Here is a 27,391-nt window from a genome sequence, read left to right as displayed (position 1 = left end):
TGTGAATATTTAAAATTTTTTATTTTTTTAATTTTTTGTCCTGACTTTTGGACATTGTATTTGTTTTTATATTAAATAAAATACTACTATTATCTTTTAAAAAAATTTTAAATTTGTAACAAATTAGTCATTAGAATTTGGAAACAGAAAAAAAAAAAACCAATAACATGTCAATTTAGGTTCTATTGTATTTTGTTGCCATACTAATTAGGTTCCATTGTTATATGAAAATGACAACAAACACAACCAAATCATTGGCACTTGGAAGAGGTATAGAAAGATTTTTTTTAATTAAAAAAGTGACATGAGGAGAGCAAGAGTTAATAAAAGTAAAAAATAATTAGATGATCTACATATTTTTATTTATTATACTCTCAAATTAAATAATAAAAATTTAATAATAATTAGATTAAAGGGATATATAAATAAGCTTAGGAACACACAAATTGATAATGTTTGAGGGGATTAACTCCTTGTGATGATTTGAATCAAAGTTGATGACTTTATGTCAACACTCAGCAGCAGCATCATGATTCATGAATTGTGACTAGACCCACCCTTAGCTTGTTTTTTATTTTTTCTATCATAAATCATAATATAAAATAGTTTAGCATATCCATGTATGTATGTATGTATGATTGATAATTTGATATTCATGTTGGTCCCAAAGTGGATTGATGATGTTGTTGGCTTGCACATCACATAAAAAAGTATTTTAAAACAGTGAATAATTGAAGGGTGAATCACAATCACAGTAATATGACTATAGGAAATAGGAAATTTATAAGGTTAATTATTATGTATCTTTTTCTTTATTCGACAATTTTTTGAAGCCCACATGTGTTTGTGTGTGAATATTAGCTGTGTCTTCTGCATTATTATTCTTTTCATTGTTCATCAATAGCAAGGACCATTGCATCCTTTTCCTTTACATGAATTTAGAATCAAGCAGCTCATCCAAATTAAGGAATATTTTTAAATTCAATGAACACTTAAGAAACTTTTACAGATTACTTATTAAAAAAGTTGTCATCATAATAACAAATGAGATATTGTCTCTTAAAGCAATGTTTTTTTTTTTAATTTTTACATGATTTATCAATAATTCTATATATACATTCAGCAGAGTCATTATTATTGTATGTAATTCAAAAAATAAAAAAATCAGTGAACTTGTCAATGACTTCAAAAACTCAACAACATTCACACAGGTTTCAATTTTCCAAGCACAAATGCTCTTTATAACTACCATAACGGAAAAACAGAACCAAAAACTAACCCTGGATACTTCAATCAGCAGAACTGAATCAACTCATAACTAACCCTCCCTGTAACTAACTCTGCAACAACTCTAACAAAACTGTTATTCACTGTTCTAAGTTCTAACTAACTACCTGTGCCGATTAATCTAATTTTATTTTAATTTTTTTTATTTATGTTATTGTTAACGTGTGATTAGTAACTAATTACTATTGAAAGAGTTCAGTGCTCAAAATCTACAGAGGGAAGTGGAGAATACAACAATATCTTAAGGGTTGATTAAAGCAGTTAACAAATGCCAAAGTTTTCATGCCATGACATCATTATTTCCACTTAAGCACAGAAACATCAAAGGTGGTGTATATATTCATAAAACCCTAAAATAATTAGTGGTCAACTTTCAATTGCACCAATAAGAATGACCATGATGCATAGTAATCTCTCTATTCATACCCAAATTCCATATAGTTTCAGACAATATCAACTATCAACATTAATTGATGCACCTACGTGTTAATATGTAGCAGACTCAACTATCAACTATCACAGCAACAGAAGAATTATTTATATATATATATGCTACGACTTTAAACCTTAAAGCAGGAATAATTATGACTGCTACATACACCTAAGAATGCAGTATAATGTGCATAAGCTTTGTGAAAAGTAGTTGAAACTATAGCTTTGTCAACAATGTATATAAATAAATCAATCAAATAGTTGGTTATGGTCAATTGAGGCGAAGTGGAAGATTTGTTCCTTTCAGTTCTATACTATGCTAAAACAATGCAGATACCTTGAGAAATGAGAAAATAGTATCACTAAGACTAATGGCAATGATAAATTAGACAAATAGGGAATAAAATCTTGGTGGGTGTATGTTTTGTTTCATGTAGGAATTTTAGAACTTGAATCTCTCCATGTTTTTTTTTTCCCTAGTAATAGCAATACTATAGTCTATCAAAAATAAATTTTATTAACCTAGTTTATCTAAATTAAGTCCAAAGATCCTCTCTTTTTCTGACCTTTAAGGTGCACAATATTGTTTAGTGCTTATTATTTGAATATTTAGTGATATTGAACATGCCTAATTCCATCCACTAAAATGCTTAGGAAGTAGGAACATACCGGCTGTGTACAAAGCTAAAGTAATCAAAGAAACTAAGAAAATAAATATTGTGTGTAGAGGGAGAGTTGACTGAGAACACTTTGCAATCAGTTGAGTGGAAGCTTTAGAAACATTGGTATGATTAGGGAAGTAGGCATTGAATTTGGCACCCCATGACATCCTACATTCATGAATCAAAATTCATATTTTTTTGTAAAATGTGCCAAGCACTTAACAAGTTTGTTATCATGAGATGCAAGAATTTGATCCTCCATATATATTAAGAAAATGAATATTTTAGCAGCCAAACAAAAATGACATGGCTTTTTCAAATAAACAAAGTGGGTATCCACTATCCACAAAGCCCCTAAGTAAGGCCACAAATCCTAATGATTCTTAAGAAGTGGTTGGCTACCCCTCTCTTTTTGGTAATGTGACTTTTCTTGTTATTATTATTATTACTATTATCTTTTTTTTTTTATCAATATTGTTCAAAGTTTGAAGGAGAGTCTTAAAACAACAGTTGAGTTGTCTCCGTGTAATTTTAAGATTATATGTTTAAATCATGGAATCAACCACCGAGATAATTATTAGGGTAGGCTGCCTACATTACACCCTTTGAAGTGTGGTCATTTTCCATATCCTATGTTAACGCAAGATGCTTGTACATCGAACAACCTTTTAAACTCAAAATCACAAGAATGAAATCTAATGTGACCTTATACTAACTCTATACAATACTTTTTTACTTCTTTCTTTTGAGGGCAATGGACTTTGCTTACTTCTAACATTGGACATCATTCCAAGGGAACCAATAATGTTGTAGGAAAGAATATTCTATTTCACTGGCCAATGATGTCTTGGCAGAAATGTTTGATACTATGAGTATGAGATAAGAATCCTTGGCATCTAAAAGGACCAAGGGGAAGTTCCTTTTGACAACACAGCTTAGAACAGCAACTTTTCCTTCTACCATTGATGCTGCCTTGTGCAAATGGTTCTAACATATAATCATGAATAGCTTATCCTTAAGTTATGCATAGTTGCATATCTTACTATTTTTCAGATATTACCATAATCTTGGACTTATTATGTTTATGATAAGGGATTAGAAGCAAACAAAACAAGGCTTATTAGATATTAACATCAGTCAAGTCATAATCAGAATCAGGAACTGATAAACTAGAATCACGGCAACACAAAAACCAAAATCTTAAAGCTCATTTAAGTCTTTTCCTATGTCCTTTCTCAGCTTTTTATAACTTTAAATGGTTGAAGGAAAGAGACATGGTAAAAAAGCTATACCCTATTACCCTCCAAACATAACCTCCAGCCAACCAACTAAAGATAGCAGATCCCCCTTTGGGAGAAAATCTAGTAATTTTTTTTTAATATTTACCTATGTATCATTGTCCTTCCTCATTGATTTGAGAATATATTCACAGAACAACTATGAATGACTACCACTCTTGTCATCTTCTCACCCCGGACTATCAATACTAGTTGATGATCTTATTCAAATCAATTATGAAGTTCAACTTGGCTCTTTAAAAAAAACAAAATATCTACATGGCCTCCATTTTAAGGACTTGTGCATGCTTCATAATTATATCTTTCTATCTTACCATTAAGCAAAATACAAATAAATTACTTCATTCCCTAATGATAATTGTTTTTTACTTTTTCTTTATACATCTATAAAGAAAAAAAAGTATTTACATACATTAATTTATAAATAGACCCAAAAAAAAAACGAACATCACTAGGGAATTGAGATTGTAATTATTAGAATTTGATATTGATACCAATAAGTGTGGTAGACCCTAGATAATGGTTGTAAACATGGTGGGGAGGCATTCTATTGTAGATAATGTAAATCTTTTACGCCAAAACTCTGTCCCTTTTCTTGTTTCCTCATTCAAGATTTACCAATTATGTCTATTGTTGTGTATTATGTTCTGACAAAACATGACTGATGAGACTGAGAAGGAAACGTAAGATTTCCATGCTGCTATATCTTATTTTCACTTCATTCTGCAGCTACTATAAATAGCCTATCTGATTTTAATTTAGAGGAGGGGGCGGGGCAGGGCGGGGCGAAGAAAAACAAAATGAATTTAAAATCTTAACTCATGTCAGATAACTGCAACATGTTACTGCTTTTTAAAACCATGATTTCTGTCCATCCACTATGTATTACTTTGGCAGGTTTGAGCCTCATGGCAATCACTGTCACTGGGGGAACTTGTGTGTGTCTCCTCAACTTGACAAGCTGACATACAGAGAAGCTCCATAAAAATGTTATGCCTGCTAGTTTTTAGTGATTTCAGCTTTGCCACTTCATCCCATAAACCTTTCTTAATTACTTTACACTGCTGTCTTCAGACAGTAGTGCTTTAAAGACTTTATGCTTCTAGTGCTTATTGGTGAATATGGACCTTAAAAACCTACCATTATGTGAAGGAAAAAAAAGCCTAGAATAACGGCAACTGATAATCAACATGACATATGTCAAGCCGAGGTACATGATAACCACTACTGTATAAATTCTCTGAAAACAGTATCAAATTCTATCGAGGTACAATGTGAAATTAGTCCAGGTGATACGTGCTTTAGTCTTTTAACCGAAAGTTTCAACTTCAAGTCATAGGAATTGAAAGAAATTCCTCATATGGAGACCACTTAACCATTTATGTGACCACATTTAGGTCAGGTAGGGTTAACTGGATGTAAATATATATAACAAGAACCTTGATGTCAGTAGTTCAATCGAAAAAAGGTTGGTTTTTCCCAAGGTTAACCGGTAAATGGCCAAGGGGGCCTCTTTTCTTGTTTGAAAGGTCATGTTGACAAGCCCATTTGTGTCTGCTTCTCTCCATGACTCCATTGACTAGACTCACTAACACAGCCACTGATTGGTGGATTAATATTATTATGGATTACTCTACCTTTTAATTGGTTTCTAAAGACCCTTTTTTGTGACTTGTATACAGATAAACTAATAGGGTTCAAGACAAGACTTATTTATACAGAAAGGATCATTATCATGGATATCTATCTTCCAATTTTGTGTTAATCAATCAAGTACTGGTGAGTGATTGTAAGACAGCATTCACATGTGTGAACTGTTACTGTATATGACCAAATGGTATATCTAATATCACCCATCCATTGCTGTCCCCACACAGCACAATTTTTCTTCTTCGTACATTAAGCAAATCGATTCCAAGCCCATCAATCACTTATGTGTAAGACTGTGTGTGTGTGTCTATATATATATTTGAATATGCAAGGGGTCAACTAGTCCCAAAGACCCAAACTAGCACTAGCATATAAGTAAAGCTACTTGTATCAGTCACTTGTTTGACAATGTTAACAACTTCTGCAGGGAACTTTTAAGCTAGAGTTTTTAGCAAAGCGCAAAACATAAAATAAAATGGAAGCAGTCAAGGTCTCAATTGATCAAGATGAGAGAAGAGACACATGCAGAGTTGCTTACATAATCCATTTCTTGCTTGGTGCTGGCAACTTGCTTCCTTGGAATGCTTTAATCACTGCAGTGGATTATTTTGCGTACCTCTATCCAACCAAACACATAGAGAAGGTTTTCTCAGTGGCTTACATGATTTCATCAGTTCTAGTACTTCTCATGATGATGAGCTGGGGAGGTTGGAGCAGAACAACGTTGAGGTTGCGAATGAACGTCGGGTATTCAATGTTTGTTATGTCTCTCATGGTACCTCCTGTCATTGACTGGGCCTCCAGCAGCACCAAGTTAGAAGACAGACCAAGCGGCGCCTATGGTTTGACCGTTGCAGCAGTGGTGATTTGTGGTTTAGCAGATGGCTTGGTGGGTGGAAGCTTGATAGGATCGGCCGGCAAGCTCCCAAAACAGTATATGCAAGCTGTTTTCGCCGGAACTGCATCATCAGGTGTTTTTCTATATCTGAATGTTAAGTGATCTAATGAGATTAAGAGATCCTCTTGTCTATAAAAATTCTACATAATATGAAGCATAAATGAAGTAAAGCAACTCTGAATAAAACCATAGTGCGTACTTTATTCTTTTAGGGATATACAAGCTTTTGAATTTAAAGGTATTAAAAACTAGTAGATTCCAGAGTCTAGTTTTCTTGGTTTTTAATTGTGCAGTGTATGTGTATCCTAGTTATGCGACAACATATTGTTTGTGTGTGTGCATGCATAACACTGCCTAGCATATTCCTTCATATCTAGGTAACCATTTCCTTCTACAAAAAACCATGCTACAACTAAGGACACAACCATTTTTCTTATATATATATATAGATAGAGCAACAACTAAAGCTGTAGCTAAGGTACAAATGAATCTCAAATATGATATCTATATAGGGAAAATCCAGTTACATAGTTGACGCTTAAACAACTAATCAGAGTCTTTTCTTGGGGGACAGGTATTATAATTTCAGTGTTGAGGATAATAACAAAAGCATCACTTCCACAAACACCAAAGGGACTACAAATAAGTGCTCACTTGTACTTTATGGTTGCTACTGTTTTCCTACTATGCTGCATAATCTTCAGCAATTTGCAGTACAAGTTACCAGTCATGCAGGAGTATTATCAGAGCCTTCAACACGACAACACCTTATGCTCTGGGACAAGATTTTGGGCAGTTGCGGGGAAAATCAAGGGGCCAGCTTTTGCAATTCTCATAATCTACGTAGTGACTCTGTCTATCTTCCCAGGATTCATTGCAGAGGATCTGGAATCCAAGCTTCTAATGGATTGGTATCCTATTTTACTGATAACAGTTTATAATCTTGCTGATCTTATTGGGAAGTCATTAACTGCCTTCTATGTCATACAATCTATCACAAGGGCAATATGGACCTCCATAATAAGGCTACTATTCTATCCACTCTTTATCCTTTGTCTTCATGGACCAAAGTGGCTGAAATCAGAAGTGCCAATGATAGCTCTTACCTTTCTGCTTGGTGTTACTAATGGTTACCTCACCAGTGTCCTTATGATTCAAACACCCAAGTCAGTGCCCTTCTCAGAATCAGAGTTATCTGCTATTGTGATGATAGTGTTCCTTGGATTTGGTTTGGTTGGTGGTTCAGTCCTAGGCTGGTTCTGGATCTTATAAAGGTCTTTGTTCCATTGTGTAATAAAATGATCCTAAAGGTGTGTTTGTGAGTTGTGTCTTGGAAGGAAAGGGAGGGAAGGGAGCTCTATGAGTAAATGGACTCTACTTTTCTCATCAAGCCGTTCACATTCCTCCCTTCTATTCCAAGATCTAAACTTGCAAATACACCTTAGGGCAATGCACACTGGGCAATAAAGGAATAGCTCTGCAGCATCAAGCATCAAACTTCACCATTCCAGAATATGAGAAACCGTAGAGACCATTAGGAGATATCTAGGCAAGTAATATGTAATATATGGTATCCGCAGACAGTAAATGACATTAAAAATCTGTGTTTGGCTATTTACTAGAGCAAAATGCATCTTAGTCTCCGAAATTATTGGTCGTTAAAAGATTAATCTCTCACAGGAAAATCTCATAAGCATTAGTCCCTAAAGTAGCTTTAGGTTTTAAAAAACTACTCCGTACTCAAAGTTTTTTGAATTATTAAGATGTGAACCATTCAGTTATTAAAAGGTAGTTTCACTTCGTATTTGGCTAGTTGCAAACATATCTTTATATACCTACGGATTTTGATTTCTGTTTACAAATAAATGACCGCCAATAGGTGCACGTGTGAATGATATAACTCCAAAAATGTTTTGCTACCATTATTACAATATTTCCACCATACAAGGTTGCTAGAAGAGAGATCTGAAATGCACATGAATCAAATGGGAGAAAGAGATATCCCTCTCTTCTAACTTTCTCTCTCTTGTCTCTCATCTTTCATTCTCCTATACATGAATGTACATTTGAATAATGGCAACTATTTTCATGGACCAAAATTTTACAAGGTAAAAGGTAACATAAGCAAATGTTAGAAACTTGTATGAAAGCCAGCACCAGAACATGAAGCTTAAGCAGCTGTGGCTAGAGGAGAAGGAGGGTGGAATACCTCCATGGAAGAAACTAGGAGAATTTTGAGAGGAATCTTCTTCCCCTAGCTCACCCGCTTCCGTGGCATCCCAAAGAAAATTAGCATAGGATGCTAGAACATAACTAAAATAACAAGTTAAACAATAATTAGTTTATTATAGTTTCTACAATTACATTTTACAGAAAACAGAATTTCTGATCTAGACCTACCCCATCCCAACTAAAATCTTCTAATCTGGCTAAAGCATACCAGCGTGTTCTCGAAATTAAGTTAATTGCAATTTGCACCCTTGAACTTTACAATCAAATGATGTAAGGTTTGATTATTTGAAGAAAGTAAATCAAGATACATACCAGAAGAATCTCAAACAAAATTATAATCCAAGAATAAAATTGTGAATGGTTCTTACCAATCATCTGGAGCAGCTTTAACGGCTTGATCATAGTAACACTCAGCACGAGGAGCATCCTTGTGGCTCTCCCATATCAAATCTGCATACATGGATAACACCTTCCCATCATTCTGGTCAGCCAAAATTGCTCTTGCACAATACTCTTCTGCTCTAACATAATCTCCACAAACCTGCCATCACCATAAATTAGATCAATGCACAATCGTAACTGAACATGTTTCAATCTTTTGAGCATAGACTTAAAAGAAAAAAAATAATAATAACATCAATGGAAGATCTTCATTGACGTACCTCTTTCAAGTACCTTGCGTAGTTGCTAAGAAAAAGTGGATTCCCGGGATTAGCTGCGATCATGGCTCGGTAATATTCGTCAGTCGGATCATTGTCGTAATTGGAATCCCAGAATCCCCAACCACCGCGACCGCCACCAATGCCAATACCACCTCCTCCAACACCACCACCACAACCTGCACCGTCGCCTTCTGTCAACTCGGAGAACGAAAACAATGCGGGGCCCAACGACGTCGTTCTGGAAGGAGGACGAACCCAAGGCATGTGTACGGAGGAGGAGAGATCAGAATCAGAGAGAACACGCGGCAATGCGACTCCTTTGGGCGAGGACGATGCGGACAATGTGATGGATCGAGTTATTCGTGGAATCTGGTGAATGATTTCGGGTTCGGCAGAAGAGTGATTGGAATGGGGAAGCCATGAATTGAGCGTGGACGAAGATGATGAGCTTCGAAGAAGCATAGTTGTTGTGCTTGTCATGAAAGAAGAACAAGAAAGAACGAACGGAAGGAAGGAAGAAACGAAGAAAGAATGAAAAGTTCGTTGTGTTTTTCTCTCTCTGGAGCCCTAAAAATCGCGGCTTTGTTCGGAGCAGAATGAAAAAAGGCGCGAGTTTGAACCACACTCTTCGGTTCACCTGACTCGGTCACCTTCGTATTTGGTACACCCGTTAATTTGGTTTTTTTGAGTTTTCTTTATTTTTTATTTTTATTTTTAAGAGTTAAATTTCAAAGCGGTCTCTTTTAGATTCACGGATTGTACCGATTTAATTCCTAACTTATATATACTGTTTATGTCCCAAGTTTGTAAAAACTGCACTAAATTAGTCCCTCACAGCCAATTTATCTGTGCCAACAATAACATAGCATTGAGATGACAAATTTTGTCCAAAAGCTTTTTAGTTTTTTTCATATCTACTACTAACTAGAAAATTGCTGAGCTCCAATTTTCAAGAGACTGTGCAGAAAAAATAAATGGTATGTCGAGGTTTGGCAAGTCCATCTTCGCAGTCTTACCTACTTGAATTTGGAGAAGTGCTGGTTCTTTTAGCTTGTCATTCTCTTTCTCAAGAAGGAGAATCTTGGTGACAGGGTTGCAGAACAAGTAGACAAACTGGATAGAAGGATTGGCGGGATCAGGATAAAATGAATGGAGGGGCATGGAGGAGTCGACAATGGCGACGACGGGGATGTGAAGATTGTGAGCCTCGTTGATGACGGAGGATTTGGAATCGGTGTCGAGGATGAAGATGCCGTGGGGGGCTGAGTGGGGCTGAAGAGCTTCTTGTTGCAAGAGCCGAAGAGCGGAACTTCTTGGGGCTGTAGCGGTTGGTGAGGAAGCCGCCGGTGTGTCAGAGGGAGTTGGTGGATGGGGAGTAGGAGCCGACACGGGTGGTTATAAGGTGGATGATATCGTCGAAGAGAAGGTTAGTGAAACGCCATCGTTTTAGGGAGGTTTCATTTTAGCCCAAAAGTGAAACCACAGCGTGGGACTATCGGTGGTAGATAAATTGGCTGGAGATATAGTGAGGGACTAATTTTCATTCTTTACAAATTCGGAGGGATAAAACAGTGTAATTGGTAAGTTATGAACTAAATCAGTGTTATTTATAATTTTTAAAGACTACTTTAAAATTTAACTCTTACTTTTATATCATCTCAAATTACGACATTATCCTTCATATTTTAATACCACTTTACTTACTATTCGACAATATTTTTTAGCAACATTAGGTTAATATTTCTTTAACCATATATATTATATCAAACAAACTAATTCAAATTTTGGGATAGAAAATACAATAATTATACTCAAAATGAATTGTACATAGCATTTCACTATACTAGAGTAATAAAATTTTAATAGACACAGTAATTAAAATGAAAACAACATGCATATTAATTAATTGTTGATCAAATATTGCCAGACAAACATTTTGAAGGTAAATGAGTTTCTGTGTCCTTTAAAATAGACTTAAACTTTCAGTTTAGTGGTGGCGAAGATGAGTTAGATCGAAGTAGTACAAATGAATACTGTGACACATCTTTTTCGAGTGGAGATGACGACCAAAATACCGTTGGAAATGGCTCCGAAACAGGTGAATTAAGTGACGAAGTCCACAGAGATTTTGTTGGGGGCATAAAGAAGTTTGGCAACTGAAATTGATCAACTGATTTTTAATGGTATTCTTATAAGTAGTGAAAAATTTCATAATTATGGTGTCGAAAGATTCAGCAGTGATATGGGTGTTTTATTTAAACTTTAAAGTATTTGGGGTATAGTGTTTGAGACCAGAAGATTTTTTTTCCAAAATCAAATGTCTTGCCCGGGAAAGAGATGGTTGAAGAAAAATGGGATCAGGCATCTGATTGTAACCAAGGCAGAAAAGGTTGTAAAGAATAGAATGTTCTCAAATTGAAACTTTTTTACTTTGCTTTATGATGATTTATAATTTTTGAAAAAAAATTCTCATACTTTTTATATGTTAAGATATTTTTTTATTGATTATTTGAACCACTATTTCATATAAATTATGTGTCTTATCAATTATATTTTATTTAAAATAATTAATTTATATAAATTATAACACTTTTAAATAAAAATATAAAAAAATTATATCATATAGTAATATGTGTATAACTAAATTCTTTAAACAATATAAAAAAATAAAACAAAAAATAGTTTTATAGAATTAGGGTGGTTCGATTTATAATGTAGACTCATCTTAAAAAATCAAATTGAGGTAATTCGATTTATTATTATAAATCGAATTGGATTGTTTCGATTTTAATTTCTATGACCAAAATTTTAAATTTTTAAAAGCCAAGTACTATCTCTTCTATACTACTAAATTAAATTGACTTAATTCATTTTACACAAATTTAAACTTTTGAGCATAAACAGAATTTGTATAATTCGATTTATGTATATATGTGCAAATTGAGCTTAGCTTATTCAATTTATAAAAAATCAAATAGGACAGACGTGTAATCAAACTCCAATAAAAAATATGTGTAATTTTATTTGAATTCCAATCATTTATTAAGAATTAAGATAAATTACCTTTTATATTTCATATGCACGTAATTTTTTTTAAAACATGTTATTTTTATGATGGATTTAGAATTTTGCTTCAAAGTTATTAAAAAATTCTTAATAAAATTAAAATAAACTTCGTAACAAAAAAAAATCTGAAGAAAGATACAATGCTAGATATATTATTTTATCTTTATCAAGTATCAATGTCTCATTTTATTTCTGTTCATACCATGACCCAATGATAAGGATCAGGTCTAAACGAAAGACCCAATCTAAAGGATTGAGTCTCGCCCTACACCGACCTTCACCCTACGAAGTCGGTTCTTACCACGACTTGCTCTAAAGAAGTCCGGGACGAAGATTAGCTGACAGATAAACACTCATTCAAATGAGTAACTGCTCATAAAATCTCTCTACCCACTTCTAGGAGCCATATCTCAACTTCCCTAAGATAAAATGACGGTTATCCACCTTAAATGGCGGAACTACTTCAATGGTGGTTATAGGTTCACCACTATAAATACACTGACACTTCTCAGGTATCACTAAGCCCAATACTCTCTAGACCTGTTTTGCTCCCTTGCTGACTTTGGCATCGGAGTGTCTTTGCAGGTACCACCCCTCATTCTCTTCCACACAAGTCGGACGGAGGCCTTGGATCATAAACCCACTCGAAGGCTTCCTCTTTCAGACGATTGGGCCAACCAAACTAATCCAATCCGATAATCTCCGGTTACCCATCGTAACATTGGCGCCGTTGCCGGGGACCCGAGAGATCAACCAGTAATGACAGACGTATCACCTGAAGATGGTCATGTAGCGTCAGATTCCGAACTAATGGGGCTAGTCCATGGCCACCAAGGTCGCTTGGAACAGCTGGAACAAGAGCGAGAGCGACAAAGGGAGACAGAGAAGAACCTAAGAGAGGAGATGGAATGACGAAAAGAGTTAGGGGAAAAACTCTTAAGGTTAGAATCCTCCCTCAAAGGTCGGAACTCCCGTGGCGATCGAGAAGAGTCACCCCTAGGAGGGGAGGACCCATTTAGTGAGGACATAATACGGGCAAAAGTTCCAAGAAACTTCAAAAGCCCTGATATGGACCTCTATGATGGAACCACAGATCCGAAGCATCATTTAAGCAATTTCAAAAGTCGGATGTATCTGGCTGATGCTTCTGATGCGACGCGCTGCAAAGCCTTCCCGACCACCCTATCGAAAGCGGCAATGAAGTGGTTCGATAGCCTCCCTCCAAGATCAGTCACCAGCTTTGAGGACCTCTCGAGAAAGTTTTTAATGAGGTTCTCCATTCAGAAGGATAAAGTAAAACATGCACCGAGCCTCCTGGGAATAAAGCAGGAGGTCGGAGAACCTCTACGGGACTATATGGAAAGGTTCAACAAAGCATGCTTAGAGATTCAAGACCTGCCCACCGAGGCAGTCATTATGGGGCTAGTCAATGGGCTTAGAGAAGGTCCTTTCTCGCAGTCCATATCAAAAAGGCACCCCATCTCCTTAAGTGATGTACAAGAAAGAGTTGAAAAGTACATCAACATGGAGGAAAATGTCAGACTGAGAGAGTCGAGTTGGCGACCTGGGCACCTTCCCTCAATAAAAGAGAGGGAGAGGGAGCCCAAGAAGAAAGAAGACCTCAGTCTCGACAGACCAAGGAAATATCACTCTTGTACTCCTCTAAAGGTTTTCATAGTGGATGTATACAGAGAAATTTGCAATACTGAAAGGCTGCCGCTCCCCAGGCCCATTAAAAATAAAAGAGGGGGGAGCCGCAGCGATTACTGTGAGTACCATAAAATATATGATCACTCGATGAACGATTGTTACGACCTAAAAAATGTGATAGAAAAGCTAGCCAGAGAAGGCCGACTTGATAGATATCTCATGGAAAGGTCGGACAATCATGGGAAGAGAAAGCGAGATGACACGGATAGAAGAGACCCACCACCGCAGACTCCGGAGAGACATATACATATGATCTCAGGCAGATTCGCGGGAGGGGGACTCACCAAGTCCTCTCGCAAGAGACACCTCAAGCGAGTCTACCAGGTCGGTGTAGAACCTATGCACAATTACTCAAGAGGGGGAGGGGTGAATTGAGTATTGCAACAACAATGAATCCTTTTGCAAAAGTTAAAGAGAATATACAAAAGTGTTATTGTACTAGTATTTTTCCAAGAGCTTAACTCAATTGCTAAGCATTTATAAGGAGCTTTTACTTTCCAATAGACACCAACTCAAATAAATTGATCAAGCTTTTCACCAATCGGACTTAAGCTATTCCTTAAGTACTTACGAAGCTACTTTTCGATCACAATTTATTTGCTCAAAGGTAAAAGGCAATAATATTGAAGAGATGAGTTTGAAGAGATGCAAACGCTATTTAGAGTGGTTCGGCACAATCCTTGTCCTACGTCCACTTTCTTTCTCAATCGCTATTGAGAAGTTCCACTATTGCCAAGCTTCAAGGTGCTCGCGCAAAATCTTTTACAATCCGAGTCCTTAGTTTCTAACACCTCACGGTATATGATCACCACTCGTATACTAACCCACTCCACTTAGAGATACCTTCTCTAAGATTTGCCTTGAGTACTTAGTATACTTCTTTGGTATCCTCACCGACTATAGTGTTTATAACTCTTGACTCAACCTTGGAGATCACACTCCAATTTACAAAGTGTTACAAGAAAACAATTCTCAAAGAATTGTTGAGATGAAATGAGTACTCTCTAGAAGAGTGTATGATTACAAGTTTAGCACTATTGAACCAATTGATATTGCTCTCTCAAATTGTGTATTATAACACCTTAAAAATGTGTAGAATGAAAGAATATGAACAAGATAGTTTGCAAATACTCACATGTGTGAAATAAGGCTTCAATCCATCTATTTATAGACTTCCCAAACCTTAGAAACGTTGGGGAGTTAATGGGATGGAGCCGTTTTGTCAAAACTAGCCGTTTTTTATGTTTTTGAATCATTTGCATCGATGCATAACACTTTGCATCGATGCAAATGTGTCTTTGAAGCTGAAATTTGAATTTTCAGCTAGGTTGCATCGATGCAAACATCTTTGCATCGATGCAACAAGTCGTCGCATGCTTTGCATCGATGCAAGATGAGTGTGCATCGATGCAAACCTTAAAGAATGGCTTAAAATCACTTCAAAATGCTTAGGATTGATCTCAAACTTGTTGGAGTCAATTCCTATGCTTTTGTACCTTTGAAAACAAGTTTTTAAACCATTTGGCTAGCATCGAATTGCAAGATGTGCATCAAAACATTTTGTGAGTGTGTGTTGAGAGATTTAGCAATTGGTTCTTAACAAGAAGTTACCTAAGTCCTAAGACACTATACTTGTCTTCAAATGTTGTGGACTTGAGTTTCTTGTTGTTGTTGTGTTGCTTTCAACTCTTCATTCCTCAACGTTGAATGTTGGTTGATCTTTCAACATGCTTGTTCATTCAAGTTGTTTGTTGGTTTGTCTTTCATGTCTTTTGTTGGTTTGTCATTCATGTCTTTTGTTGGTTTGTCATTCATCAAAACCTACGAATACAAACTTCGCATACAAGCAACATGATTTACAATTTCCCCCTTTTTGATAATGACAAACCAATTTTGAGGCTATGCATTTATAAATGATTTTGAAAGCAACAATAATGCACTTTGTTTTATAGAAAACTTTGGAGAAGACTTCTTTCAAAAATTTTGCAGGAGTTCCCCCTAAATATGTGCATTTGTTCCCTTAAAGGGCGTTTTTCAAAGAAAACGATTTAGATATCAAAAGTTTTTTTTGCTTAGCGGAAGTCTTTTTGAAATAATTGTTTCGCAAACTTATTTTTTTTTTAAATCCTCAAACTTCTTCTTTTTCAAAAGTTCAAAACTTCAAATATCCTCAAACTTTTCTTCCCCCTTTTGACATTATCAAAAAGAAAGGAGTTTGAAATGTGTCATAGAAGCATGCATAAAACAATGAATTTTTTAAGTTCAATATCTCTATTAATCTCAAGGATGAGATATTCCCCCTTTCAAAAAGAATTTGATTTCCTCTTTTTATATATAACAAGCATGCATAATTCCCCCTAAAGAAGTGAAATATATTAAAGCATGCACATTAACTTAAAATAGGGGTACCAAGCCTATTTTGAGTTATTCACCAAATAAGCATACAAGCATTAATCATTAAACAAAATTATGAAGGAAATATCAATTAAACCATTATAAACTTCAATTTGTTGATCCTCCATTGTTTATAATCTTCAAATTTTTCAATCTACCTCAAGATCAACTCATAAACCTACAAAACAATGGCTAATTGGATATCTCCAATGCTTAAGTTAGTAAGAGATACAAAAATAGTAATATCAATGCAATGAATTCAAACAAATCATATTAGATTAGAATCCAAGATACCAAGTTCATTTCGGATGTTAAAAAAACTTTCTTTACATAAAGGTTTAGTGAAGATGTCCGCTAGTTGTTTACTAGTTTCGACAAATTCAATAACCACATCACCCTTTTCAACATGGTCTCTTATGAAGTGATGTCTAATCTCAATATGCTTGGTTCTTGAATGTTGAACCGGATTCTTGGTTAAATTTATTGCACTAGTATTATCACATTTGATAGGAATGTGATCAAGCATGAGTCCATAGTCCACAAGTTGTTGTTTCATCCATAAAATTTGGGCGCAACAACTACCGGCGGCTACATACTCGGCTTCGGCGGTAGACAAGGCTACACTTACTTGTTTCTTACTATGCCATGAAACAAGAGAGTTTCCTAGCAAGTGACAAGTGCCGCTAGTGCTTTTCCTATCCAATTTGCAACCGGCAAAATCGGAATCGGAATAACCAATCAAATCACAAGTGGATCCTTTCGGATACCACAATCCAACATTTAATGTTCCTATGAGATACTTCATAATCCTTTTCACCACACTTAAGTGAGATTCCTTAGGATTAGCTTGGTATCTCGCACACATGCATACACTAAACATGATATCTGGCCTACTTGCCGTTAGATAAAGCAATGATCCTATCATGCCTCTATACTTCTTTACATCTATGTTTTTACCTTGTTCATCTTTGTCAAGGTAGCAAGTAGTTCTCATTGGTGTGTCCATTGCCTTAGCATTGTCCATTCCAAATCTTTTGAGCAATTCCTTGCAATATTTGGTTTGGCCAACGAAAGTTCCTTCTTTTCCTTGTTTGATTTGAAGACTAAGGAAGAAGTTGAGTTCGCCCATCATGGACATTTCAAATTCACTTTGCATGAGGTTTGAGAAAAACTTGCAAAGTGATTCGTTAGTTGAACCAAATATTATGTCATCGACGTAAACTTGTACCAAAAGGATATTTTTGTTTTCAATCATGATAAATAAAGTTGTATCAACCTTCCCTCTTCTAAAACCCTTTTCTATTAAAAACTTGCTCAAACGTTCATACCAAGCTCTTGGAGCTTGTTTAAGACCATAAAGAGCTTTCTTGAGTTTAAAAACATGATTAGGATTTTCATAATCCTCAAAACCGGGAGGTTGTTCAACATATACTTCTTCTTGAATGAAACCATTAAGAAAGGCACTCTTAACATCCATTTGATAAAGTTTGAAGTTATAAGAGGATGCAAAAGCAAGTAACATCCTAATAGCTTCTAATCTAGCTACGGGAGCATAAGTTTCGTCATAATCAATGCCTTCCTCTTGATTATAACCTTTAGCTACCAATTTAGCTTTGTTTCTAACAATTGTACCATTTTCATCGAGTTTATTTCTAAAAACCCATTTTGTTCCTACAATTGTTTGATTACTTGGTTTAGGCACCAATTCCCAAACGTCATTTCGTTTGAATTGGTTAAGCTCCTCTTGCATTGGCATAGCCCAATGTTCATCATCAATTGCGGACTCAATGGTAGATGGTTCAATTTGAGAAACAAAAGCACTATATGTAAATAAATTTCTAAAAGTAGATCGAGTTGTTACCCCTTTCGAAACATTACCAATGACGTTGTCTAGAGGATGATCCTTTGAAGTACGCCAGTCCTTTGGAAGTGCATTTATTTGTGCGTGTGATGGTTCAATTTCTTCAACTTGAACACTATCCTTTGTTGAGCTTGTAGAGGCTTCATTTAAATCTTTTTCTTTGTCTTCACCATTCAAATTTAGTGAATCAAAGTTTTCTACATTTTCATCAAAATCTTTTCTAGCACAACAATGGTTAGTTTCATCAAAAGCGACATGAATACTTTCTTCCATAGTCATGATGCGTTTATTATATACTCTAAAAGCTTTGCTAGTTAAAGAGTAGCCTAAGAAGATTCCTTCATCAGCCTTAGCATCAAATTTGCCTAAGTTATCTTTTCCATTATTTAGAATAAAGCATTTACAACCAAAGACGTGAAGGTGGGAAATATTTGGCTTTCTTCCTTTGTACAATTCGTACGGTGTTTTCTTAAGAATAGGTCGAATGATAATCCTATTCATAACATAACACGCGGTACTAACCGCATCCGCCCAAAAGTACTTAGGAATATTAGCCTCATTGAGCATAGTTCTCGCCATTTCTTCTAAATGGCGATTTTTCCTTTCAACCACATCATTTTGTTGTGGTGTTCTAGGAGAGGAAAAATTATGCTCAATGCCATTTTCTTCACAAAAAGTTTCAAAAAGATTGTTTTCAAATTCTCCACCATGATCACTTCTAATAGATGATATATGTAAATTCTTTTCATTTTGAATAACTTTGGCTAATCTTTTGAATGCTCGAAATGCATCACTCTTGTTTGCTAGGAACAAGGTCCATGTAAATCGAGAGTAATCATCAACAATAACTAAAGCATAGTAATTGCCACCAAAGCTCATAGTCCTAGAAGGACCAAATAAATCCATGTGCAAAAGTTGTAATGGTCTTGTTGTTGAAACAATGTTTTTGGATTTAAAAGAGGCCTTTACTTGTTTTCCCTTTTGACATGCGTCGCAAAGGATGTCTTTTTCAAAACGTAGCTTTGGTAAGCCAATTACTAACTCTTTAGAGACCAACTTGCTAAGATGGTCCATGTTAGCATGAGCTACTCTACGATGCCATAACCAAGTTTCATCATTTTTACTAACAAGGCATTTCACATCATTTGAGGAAACTTCATCTAGATTAATCATGTATACATTGTCAACACGGTGTCCAATTAGCACAATTTCATTAGTGTCTTGCCTTTTTATCAAACAACATTTTGAATCAAAGGTGACTAAGTTTCCTTTGTCACAAAGTTGGCTAACACTAATGAGATTATGTTTGAGACCTTTGACAAGTATAACATTATCTATGGAGGTAGAAGAATTTTTACCAACTTTTCCAACGCCGATTACTTTGCCGGTGTTGTTGTCTCCATAGATCACGTTTCCTCCGTTTGTAGGCTCTATTGCGGTGAACTTTGATTCATCGCCGGTCATGTGTTTGGAGCATCCACTATCAACATACCAATTTGTATCCTTAGCTCCAACACGTACCTACAAAAACAATTAAAATTGGGATTTAGGTACCCAAGTGAATTTGGGTCCTTGATGGTTAGTATGAGCATAATGCCCATAAGGTGCCCATCTCGTATCTTGACTACGAAAGTTTATATGTTTAATTTTAGTAAAGCATACGGGTGCTATATGACCTACTTTATTACAATAATGACATATGACATTTGGATTATGCATCCTATGCATGTTTCTGAATGGTTGCCTAGGTTGTTTCCTAAATGCAACATCTTTTGATCTATATGTATTGTGATTATAATTTCTAAATGAAGCATGTTGAGGAGGATGTTTAAAGGCTTCATTCCTTTTAGGCATGCTTGCCTTTTGGGCTTGCGGTTGCCTAATAGGAGTTTTAGTATTTTTAAATTTTCCTTTTTCAAAACCTAAACCTTCCTTATTATGAACATGCTTTTGGTTTTTCAACATTTTATCTAAGTTCTTTGAAGATTCATTGAACTTAGCTAAAGTGTTCTTAAGATTTGTAATTTCATTTTCATGCATTTTACAAGATTTGTATGGATCACTACTTGTGCTACACTTATCTTTTCCAAGATTGATATTCTCGTTTTTCAACATCTCATTTTGTTTTAAAAGATCCATATTCTTTTTCTTTAGGAGAGAATAATCTTGGGTAAGTTTTGTGTACACCTCAAGTAAGGCATCATATTCATCTTGTAAATTAAAAGAAGTGGAGTTGTCATCACTAACCTTTTCTTCGCTTGCCATTAAGCAAAGATTTGCAACCTCGTCGTCATCGGAGTCGGATTCATCCTCGTTCTCCCATGATATGTATGCTTTCTCCTTCTTCTTAAATTTCTTGTTTTTGTCCTCCTTTTGAAGTTTTGGACAATTGGGTTTAATGTGTCCAACTTCTCCACACTCATAGCATTTTGGTACCTTTGTTTTGCTCTTGAAGTTTTTCTTCATTGCAAACTTATTGAATCTTTTTAATAAGAGTGCAAATTCTTCATCTCCTTCTTCTTCATTATCATCGCTCTCTTCTTGTAGTGATGTTGTTTTAAGGGCGAGACTTTTCTTCTTGCTTTCTTCACCTTTTTGTCTATTTAGCATAGTCATTTCATAGGTGAGAAGATTACCTCGTAGTTGATCAAATGTAAGTTGATCATAGAGCCTTCCTTCCACAATGGCGTTCACTTTGGAGTTCCATTTTGGTGTAAGGCTTGTAAGCACCTTGGTCACAATTTGTTTATCATTGTATTTTGTGCCAAGCATGCTTAGGTTGTTGAAGATCTTGGAGAGTCTTTCAAGAGCTTCTTCAATGCTCTCTTCATCTTTCATTTTAAAATTTTCCCATTCATGAACCAACATAAATACCTTTGATTCTTTAACGTGGTCGGTTCCTTCGTAAGTGATTTGGAGTTTATCCCAAATCTCTTTAGCGGTTTCACATGTAGAGATCTTCATATAAATGAACTTCTGGACTGGAATAATGCACAACAATCTCAAGATCGAGGATTCTCAAGGACGGGATTTCTTCACATAAATAGAAAGAAAAAAGGTAGGTTCTCAATCTCAGGTCGTTGTGCTCATCCTGATCTAAGGACGGCCCCGTAGTAACACTAAATAGAACTCATCCGGCTTACGGCCAAGGAAGAATCAAAAAATAAGAAAGGTTATCGAGATTCTCAATCGCTCTTTTAGTAGATAGTGGGAAATGGGGCTCCCAGGCCCCCCATGCTGCCAGACTTGAATGAGCCCTTGCTCCCCGATTTGAACCGACCGCTCGAACCACCAGAGGAACCCTATCAACCAATCTTTCCTCTGGTTGGACCATTTTTTTACACCTGAATCAAAGATTCAAAGAAAAGGAGTCCTTGGACCCCAAAATTGGATAGGGGATAAAGGTTGGAATTTCACCTAATGCTCGTTAAGTGCACAATGAATGAAGTTGATGGCTTTATCATTCATTGCCACTTTCTTCCAATCATCGTCACTATATTCATCTTCTCCTTTCGGTACTTGCTTTGAGACGGAGACTTCTCCTTCTTTAGCGCTTGTTGTCTTTGTTGGAATGTGATTTCTATTTTCAATCACTTTCCAAATTCTCACATCTTGAGAACGGATCCAAATTCTCATCTTATTTTTCCAATAAGAGTAATTTGTTCCGCTAAAAAGAGGAGGTCTAGCGGTTGAGTTACCTTCACTAGTGTTGTTGTTGTTAAAGCTTGTGCTTGCCATGATCTTTTCCCTTAAACGGTTAAGTCTTTCAAAGGGTTAAGCTCTGATGCCACTTGTAGAACCTATGCACAATTACTCAAGAGGGGGGGTGAATTGAGTATTGCAACAACAATGAATCTTTTTGCAAAAGTTAAAGAGAATATACAAAAGTGTTATTGTACTAGTATTTTTCCAAGAGCTTAACTCAATTGCTAAGCATTTATAAGGAGCTTTTACTTTCCAATAGACACCAACTCAAATAAATTGATCAAGCTTTTCACCAATCGGACTTAAGCTATTCCTTAAGTACTTACGAAGCTACTTTTCGATCACAATTTATTTGCTCAAAGGTAAAAGACAATAATATTGAAGAGATGAGTTTGAAGAGATGCAAACGCTATTTAGAGTGGTTCGGCACAATCCTTGTCCTACGTCCACTTTCTTTCTCAATCGCTATTGAGAAGTTCCACTATTGCCAAGCTTCAAGGTGCTCGCGCAAAACCTTTTACAATCCGAGTCCTTAGTTTCTAACACCTCACGGTATATGATCACCACTCGTATACTAACCCACTCCACTTAGAGATACCTTCTCTAAGATTTGCCTTGAGTACTTAGTATACTTCTTTGGTATCCTCACCGACTATAGTGTTTATAACTCTTGACTCAACCTTGGAGATCACACTCCAATTTACAAAGTGTTACAAGAAAACAATTCTCAAAGAATTGTTGAGATGAAATGAGTACTCTCTAGAAGAGTGTATGATTACAAGTTTAGCACTATTGAACCAATTGATATTGCTCTCTCAAATTGTGTATTATAACACCTTAAAAATGTGTAGAATGAAAGAATATGAACAAGATAGTTTGCAAATACTCACATGTGTGAAATAAGGCTTCAATCCATCTATTTATAGACTTCCCAAACCTTAGAAACGTTGGGGAGTTAATGGGATGGAGCCGTTTTGTCAAAACTAGCCGTTTTTTATGTTTTTGAATCATTTGCATCGATGCATAACACTTTGCATCGATGCAAATGTGTCTTTGAAGCTGAAATTTGAATTTTCAGCTAGGTTGCATCGATGCAAACATCTTTGCATCGATGCAACAAGTCGTCGCATGCTTTGCATCGATGCAAGATGAGTGTGCATCGATGCAAACCTTAAAGAATGGCTTAAAATCACTTCAAAATGCTTAGGATTGATCTCAAACTTGTTGGAGTCAATTCCTATGCTTTTGTACCTTTGAAAACGAGTTTTTAAACCATTTGGCTAGCATCGAATTGCAAGATGTGCATCAAAACATTTTGTGAGTGTGTGTTGAGAGATTTAGCAATTGGTTCTTAACAAGAAGTTACCTAAGTCCTAAGACACTATACTTGTCTTCAAATGTTGTGGACTTGAGTTTCTTGTTGTTGTTGTGTTGCTTTCAACTCTTCATTCCTCAACGTTGAATGTTGGTTGATCTTTCAACATGCTTGTTCATTCAAGTTGTTTGTTGGTTTGTCTTTCATGTCTTTTGTTGGTTTGTCATTCATGTCTTTTGTTGGTTTGTCATTCATCAAAACCTACGAATACAAACTTCGCATACAAGCAACATGATTTACAGTCGGGAGCAAATCACCCGACCTTCCTACCATCTCATTTACAAAGGAGGATGGGCAAGGAGTAATCCCTGGACACGACGATCCAGTGGTGATAACCATGATCCTAGCCAATGCCCATCTCCACAGAACTCTAGTAGATCAAGGAAGTTCAGTAGACATCCTTTTCAAACCCGCATTTGACAAACTAGGGTTGGATGAAAGGGAGTTAAGAGCCTACCCCGACACCTTATACGGACTAGGCGACACGCTGATAAAGCCACTGGGATTCCTACCCCTCCACACTACCTTTGGAAAGGGGAAAAAATCCAAAACTCTGAGCATAGACTTTATAGTCATCGATGTGGGGTCAGCATATAATGCCCTAATCGGCAGAGCTACACTAAATCAACTCGGAGCGGTGGTGTCCACTCCTATCTCTGCATGAAATTCCCGACACCAGCGGGGATAGTAACGGTGCGGGGGGATCAGAAATTGACAAGAAAATGCTACAATGAAAGCCTGAACCTGAGGGGAAAAGGCAAAGAAGTCCACACCATCGAGCTCGGTGGTGCGAGGGCCAAGGAAGAGTTGCGACCACAGCCAGGAGGAAAAACTGAGGAAATACAGGTCGGCAAAGAGGAAGGAAAAAATACCAACATAGGGGCCAACCTCGGGGAAACCTTGAAGCAAGGGTTGACTAAGCTCCTAAGAGACAATTCTGACATCTTTGCCTGGAAAGCTTCCGACATGCCTGGGATAGACCCCGAGCTTATGGCCCACAAGCTCTCGGTATATCCAGGATCCCGACCTGTACAACAGCGAAGGCGCAAGCTCGGCCCGGAACGAGCTCAGGCGGTGGAGAAGCAAGTACAGGCACTACTAGAGCTGGCTTCATCAGAGAAGTTAAATATCCAACATGGCTAGCGAATGTAGTGCTAGTCAAGAAGCAAAACGGCAAGTGGAGGATGTGTGTCGACTACACCGACCTAAATAAGGCCTGTCCCAAAGACCCTTATCCACTCCCAAGTATTGATACTCTAGTAGACTCTAGTTCGGGGTATCAATACTTGTCGTTCATGGATGCCTACTTGGGATATAACCAAATCCTGATGTATAAGCTGGACCAGGAGAAAACATCGTTCATCACGCCCAGAGCAAATTTCTGCTACGTGGACATGCCATTTGGATTAAAAAATGCAGGGGCCACATATCAAAGGCTGATGAACAAGGTGTTCGCTCCCCACCTCGGGAGCTTAATGGAATTCTACGTAGACGACATGTAAGTAAAAACCAAGGAAGAAGCCGACCTCTTGACAGACCTCTCGCAAGTATTCGACACCAAAAGGTTACACGGGATGAGGCTAAATCCCGCAAAGTGTACCTTCGCAGTGGAGGCCAGAAAATTCCTAGGGTTTATGCTGACGCAAAGAGGGATTGAAGCAAATCCCGATAAGTGTAAAGCTATCTTGGAAATAAAGAGCCCGACTTGCTTAAGAGAGGTTCAACAACTAAATGGCCGACTTGCAGCCCTCTCCAGGTTCTTGGCAGGATCAGCATTAAAATCCCTTCCACTGTTCTCTTTATTAAGAAAGGGATGTCAGTTCGAATGGACTCCGAAATGCGAAGGAGCATTCCAGGAGTTCAAAAGGTTCTTGAGCCAACCTCCAATCCTAACCCGACCTCTAGTTGGGGAAGATCTCGTCCTATATTTGTCCGTAGCAGACAAAGCGGTCACATCAGCCCTGATAAGGGAGGACGAGGTCGGACAGCATCCAGTTTACTTCATCAGCAAAGTTCTACAGGGCCCCAAGCTAAGGTATCACAAACTAGAGAAGTTTGCCTACTCCTTAGTAATAGCCTCACGGAGGCTACGACCTTACTTTCAAGCCCATACAATAAGAGTCCGAACGAACCAACCCATGAAGCAAATCCTCCAAAAGACGGATGTTGCAGGGAGAATGGTTCAATGGGCAATAGAGCTCTCCGAGTTCGACTTGAAGTATGAAACTCGGACAACAATCAAAGCCCAATGCCTCACCAACTTCATAGCAGAATACGCGGGAGACCAAGAGGAAAAGACAACTACATGGGAGCTTTATGTAGATGGATCCTCAAACAAGACAGGAAGCGGTGCAGGCATAATACTGGTTGATGAAAGGGGAACCCAAATAGAGGTGTCCCTCAAGTTTGAATTCCCAGCTTCAAATAATCAGGCGGAATATGAAGCCCTGATTGCAGGATTGAAGCTGGCAGAAGAAGTTGGTGCAACAAAAGTGATGATATACAATGACTCTCAAGTGGTGACCTCCCAGATAAATGGAGAGTATCAGGCCAAAGACCCAAACATGAAGAGGTATTTGGAAAAAACTCTGGAGTATCTAAGGCACTTTGCGGAAACCGAGGTTAAGCATATAACTCGGGATCTTAATAGCAGAGCAGACGCCCTCTCCAATTTAGCAAGTACTAAACCAGGAGGGAATAATAGAAGCCTGATCCAGGAAACTCTCTAAGAACCCTTTGTGGTGAAAGCAGAGGACAAACAAGATGTCCTTGAGGTAACCGGGTTAAACCTCGGGTGGATGAACCCCTTGGTCGAATACCTAAAATTCGACATCCTCCCCAAAGAGGAAAAAGAGGCCAAGAAAATTCGGAGGGAAGCATAATACTACACTCTGGTGAAAAATATCCTCTATAAAAGAGGAATATCAACGCCATTGCTGAAGTGCGTACCGACCTTAAGGACCACTAAAGTACTAGAGGAGATTCATAATGGGATCTGCGGGAACCATCTCGGAGCCAGGTCGCTAGCCAAAAAAGTAATCTGAGCTGGATTTTACTAGCCGACCTTACAGAAAGATGCCACAGAGTTTGTGAAAAAGTGCCAACCATGCCAAATGCACGCAAATTTCCACGTGGCTCCCCCCGAAGAGCTTATTAGTATAACTTTTCCATGGCCCTTCGCAAAATGGGGAATGGATTTGTTAGGTCCTTTTTCCCAGGTCCCAGGACAAGTCAAATACTTAATTGTGGGAATAGACTACTTCACAAAGTGGATAGAAGCAGAACCATTAGCCACCATCACAGCCCAAAGAAGTCGGAGGTTCCTCTACAAAAATATCATCACAAGGTATGGGATACCTTATTCCATTACTACAAATAATGGAACCTAGTTCACCGACTCTACCTTTAGAAGCCTAGTGGCCAGTATGAAAATCAAACACCAGTTCACCTCGGTGGAACATCCACAAGCAAATGGACAAGGCAAGACAGCCAACAAAGTCATACTGGCAGGGCTGAAGAAAAGACTACAAGATGCAAAAGGAGTCTGGACAGAAGAGCTCCCACAAGTATTATGGGCTTACCGGACGACGCCACAATCTGCCATTGGAGAAACACCCTTCCGACTTGTCTATGGTATAGAAGCTATGATACCAGTAGAGATCAGCGAGCAAAGTCCAAGGGTGATTTTTCATAATGAAATCGGGAACATACAGGGGCACAAAGAGGAACTTGAATTGCTCCCCGAAGTCCGAGAGCAAGCCCAGATAAGAGAAGCAGCATTGAAACAAAGGATGACTACCAGGTACAACGAAAAAGTCATTCGAAGGAGTTTCACCCCAAACGATTTGGTCTTGATCAGAAATGACATTGGAGTCAACAAATCGGGGGAAGGAAAGCTCATCGCTAATTGGAAAGGACCATACAAAGTTAATGAGGTCTTAGGAAAAGGTTATTATAAGGTGACCGACCTAAACGGCACCGAGTTACCAAGGTCGTGGCATGCTTGTAATATGAAAATGTACTATAGTTAAAAGCGAACTCTACTCCCTGGTGTACTCTTTTCCCAACTTCACGATTTTTCCCAAAAATCAAAGGGTTTTTTTCTGAAGAAGGGTTTTTAACGAGGCATCAAAGTAGAGACTAAAGGAGGATAGACTAT

At 37.2% G+C, this 27,391-nt stretch overlaps 1 protein-coding gene and 1 pseudogene across 2 annotated transcripts; one reads left to right on the top strand and one right to left on the bottom strand.

The window, feature by feature from the left end:
* The first annotated feature begins 5,616 nt into the window (after positions 1–5,616).
* LOC107613968 (equilibrative nucleotide transporter 8) lies at positions 5,617–8,029 on the top strand. The gene is made up of 2 exons (XM_088502161.1): positions 5,617–6,300; positions 6,802–8,029. Exons 1-2 carry the CDS (start codon positions 5,805–5,807, stop codon positions 7,497–7,499), a joined length of 1,194 nt encoding a protein of 397 aa, XP_088358287.1. The 5' UTR covers positions 5,617–5,804; the 3' UTR covers positions 7,500–8,029.
* Positions 8,030–8,112: 83 nt separating this feature from the next.
* On the bottom strand, positions 8,113–10,499 carry LOC107640135 (uncharacterized; annotated as a pseudogene). The gene is made up of 3 exons (XR_015902604.1): positions 9,122–10,499; positions 8,828–9,000; positions 8,113–8,540 (listed from the first exon to the last, which is right to left on the bottom strand). The product of XR_015902604.1 is annotated as an uncharacterized LOC107640135 (transcript).
* Between the last annotated feature and the right edge of the window lie 16,892 nt (positions 10,500–27,391).

Source organism: Arachis ipaensis, chromosome B1, assembly GCF_059453495.1.
Source record: "Arachis ipaensis isolate K30076 ecotype BB chromosome B1, ASM5945349v1, whole genome shotgun sequence".
Taxonomy (NCBI): Eukaryota; Viridiplantae; Streptophyta; class Magnoliopsida; order Fabales; family Fabaceae; genus Arachis; species Arachis ipaensis.
Note: the sequence above shows the minus strand (reverse complement) of the source record. Positions and strands in the feature narration are given on the sequence as shown.

Coding starts and splice junctions, on each gene's coding strand:
- LOC107613968 (XM_088502161.1), top strand. CDS start 5,805: ATGGAAGCAGTCAAGGTCTCAATTGATCAAGATGAGAGAAGAGACACA. Junction 6,301..6,801: donor CGCCGGAACTGCATCATCAG/GTGTTTTTCTAT, acceptor CTTGGGGGACAG/GTATTATAATTTCAGTGTTG.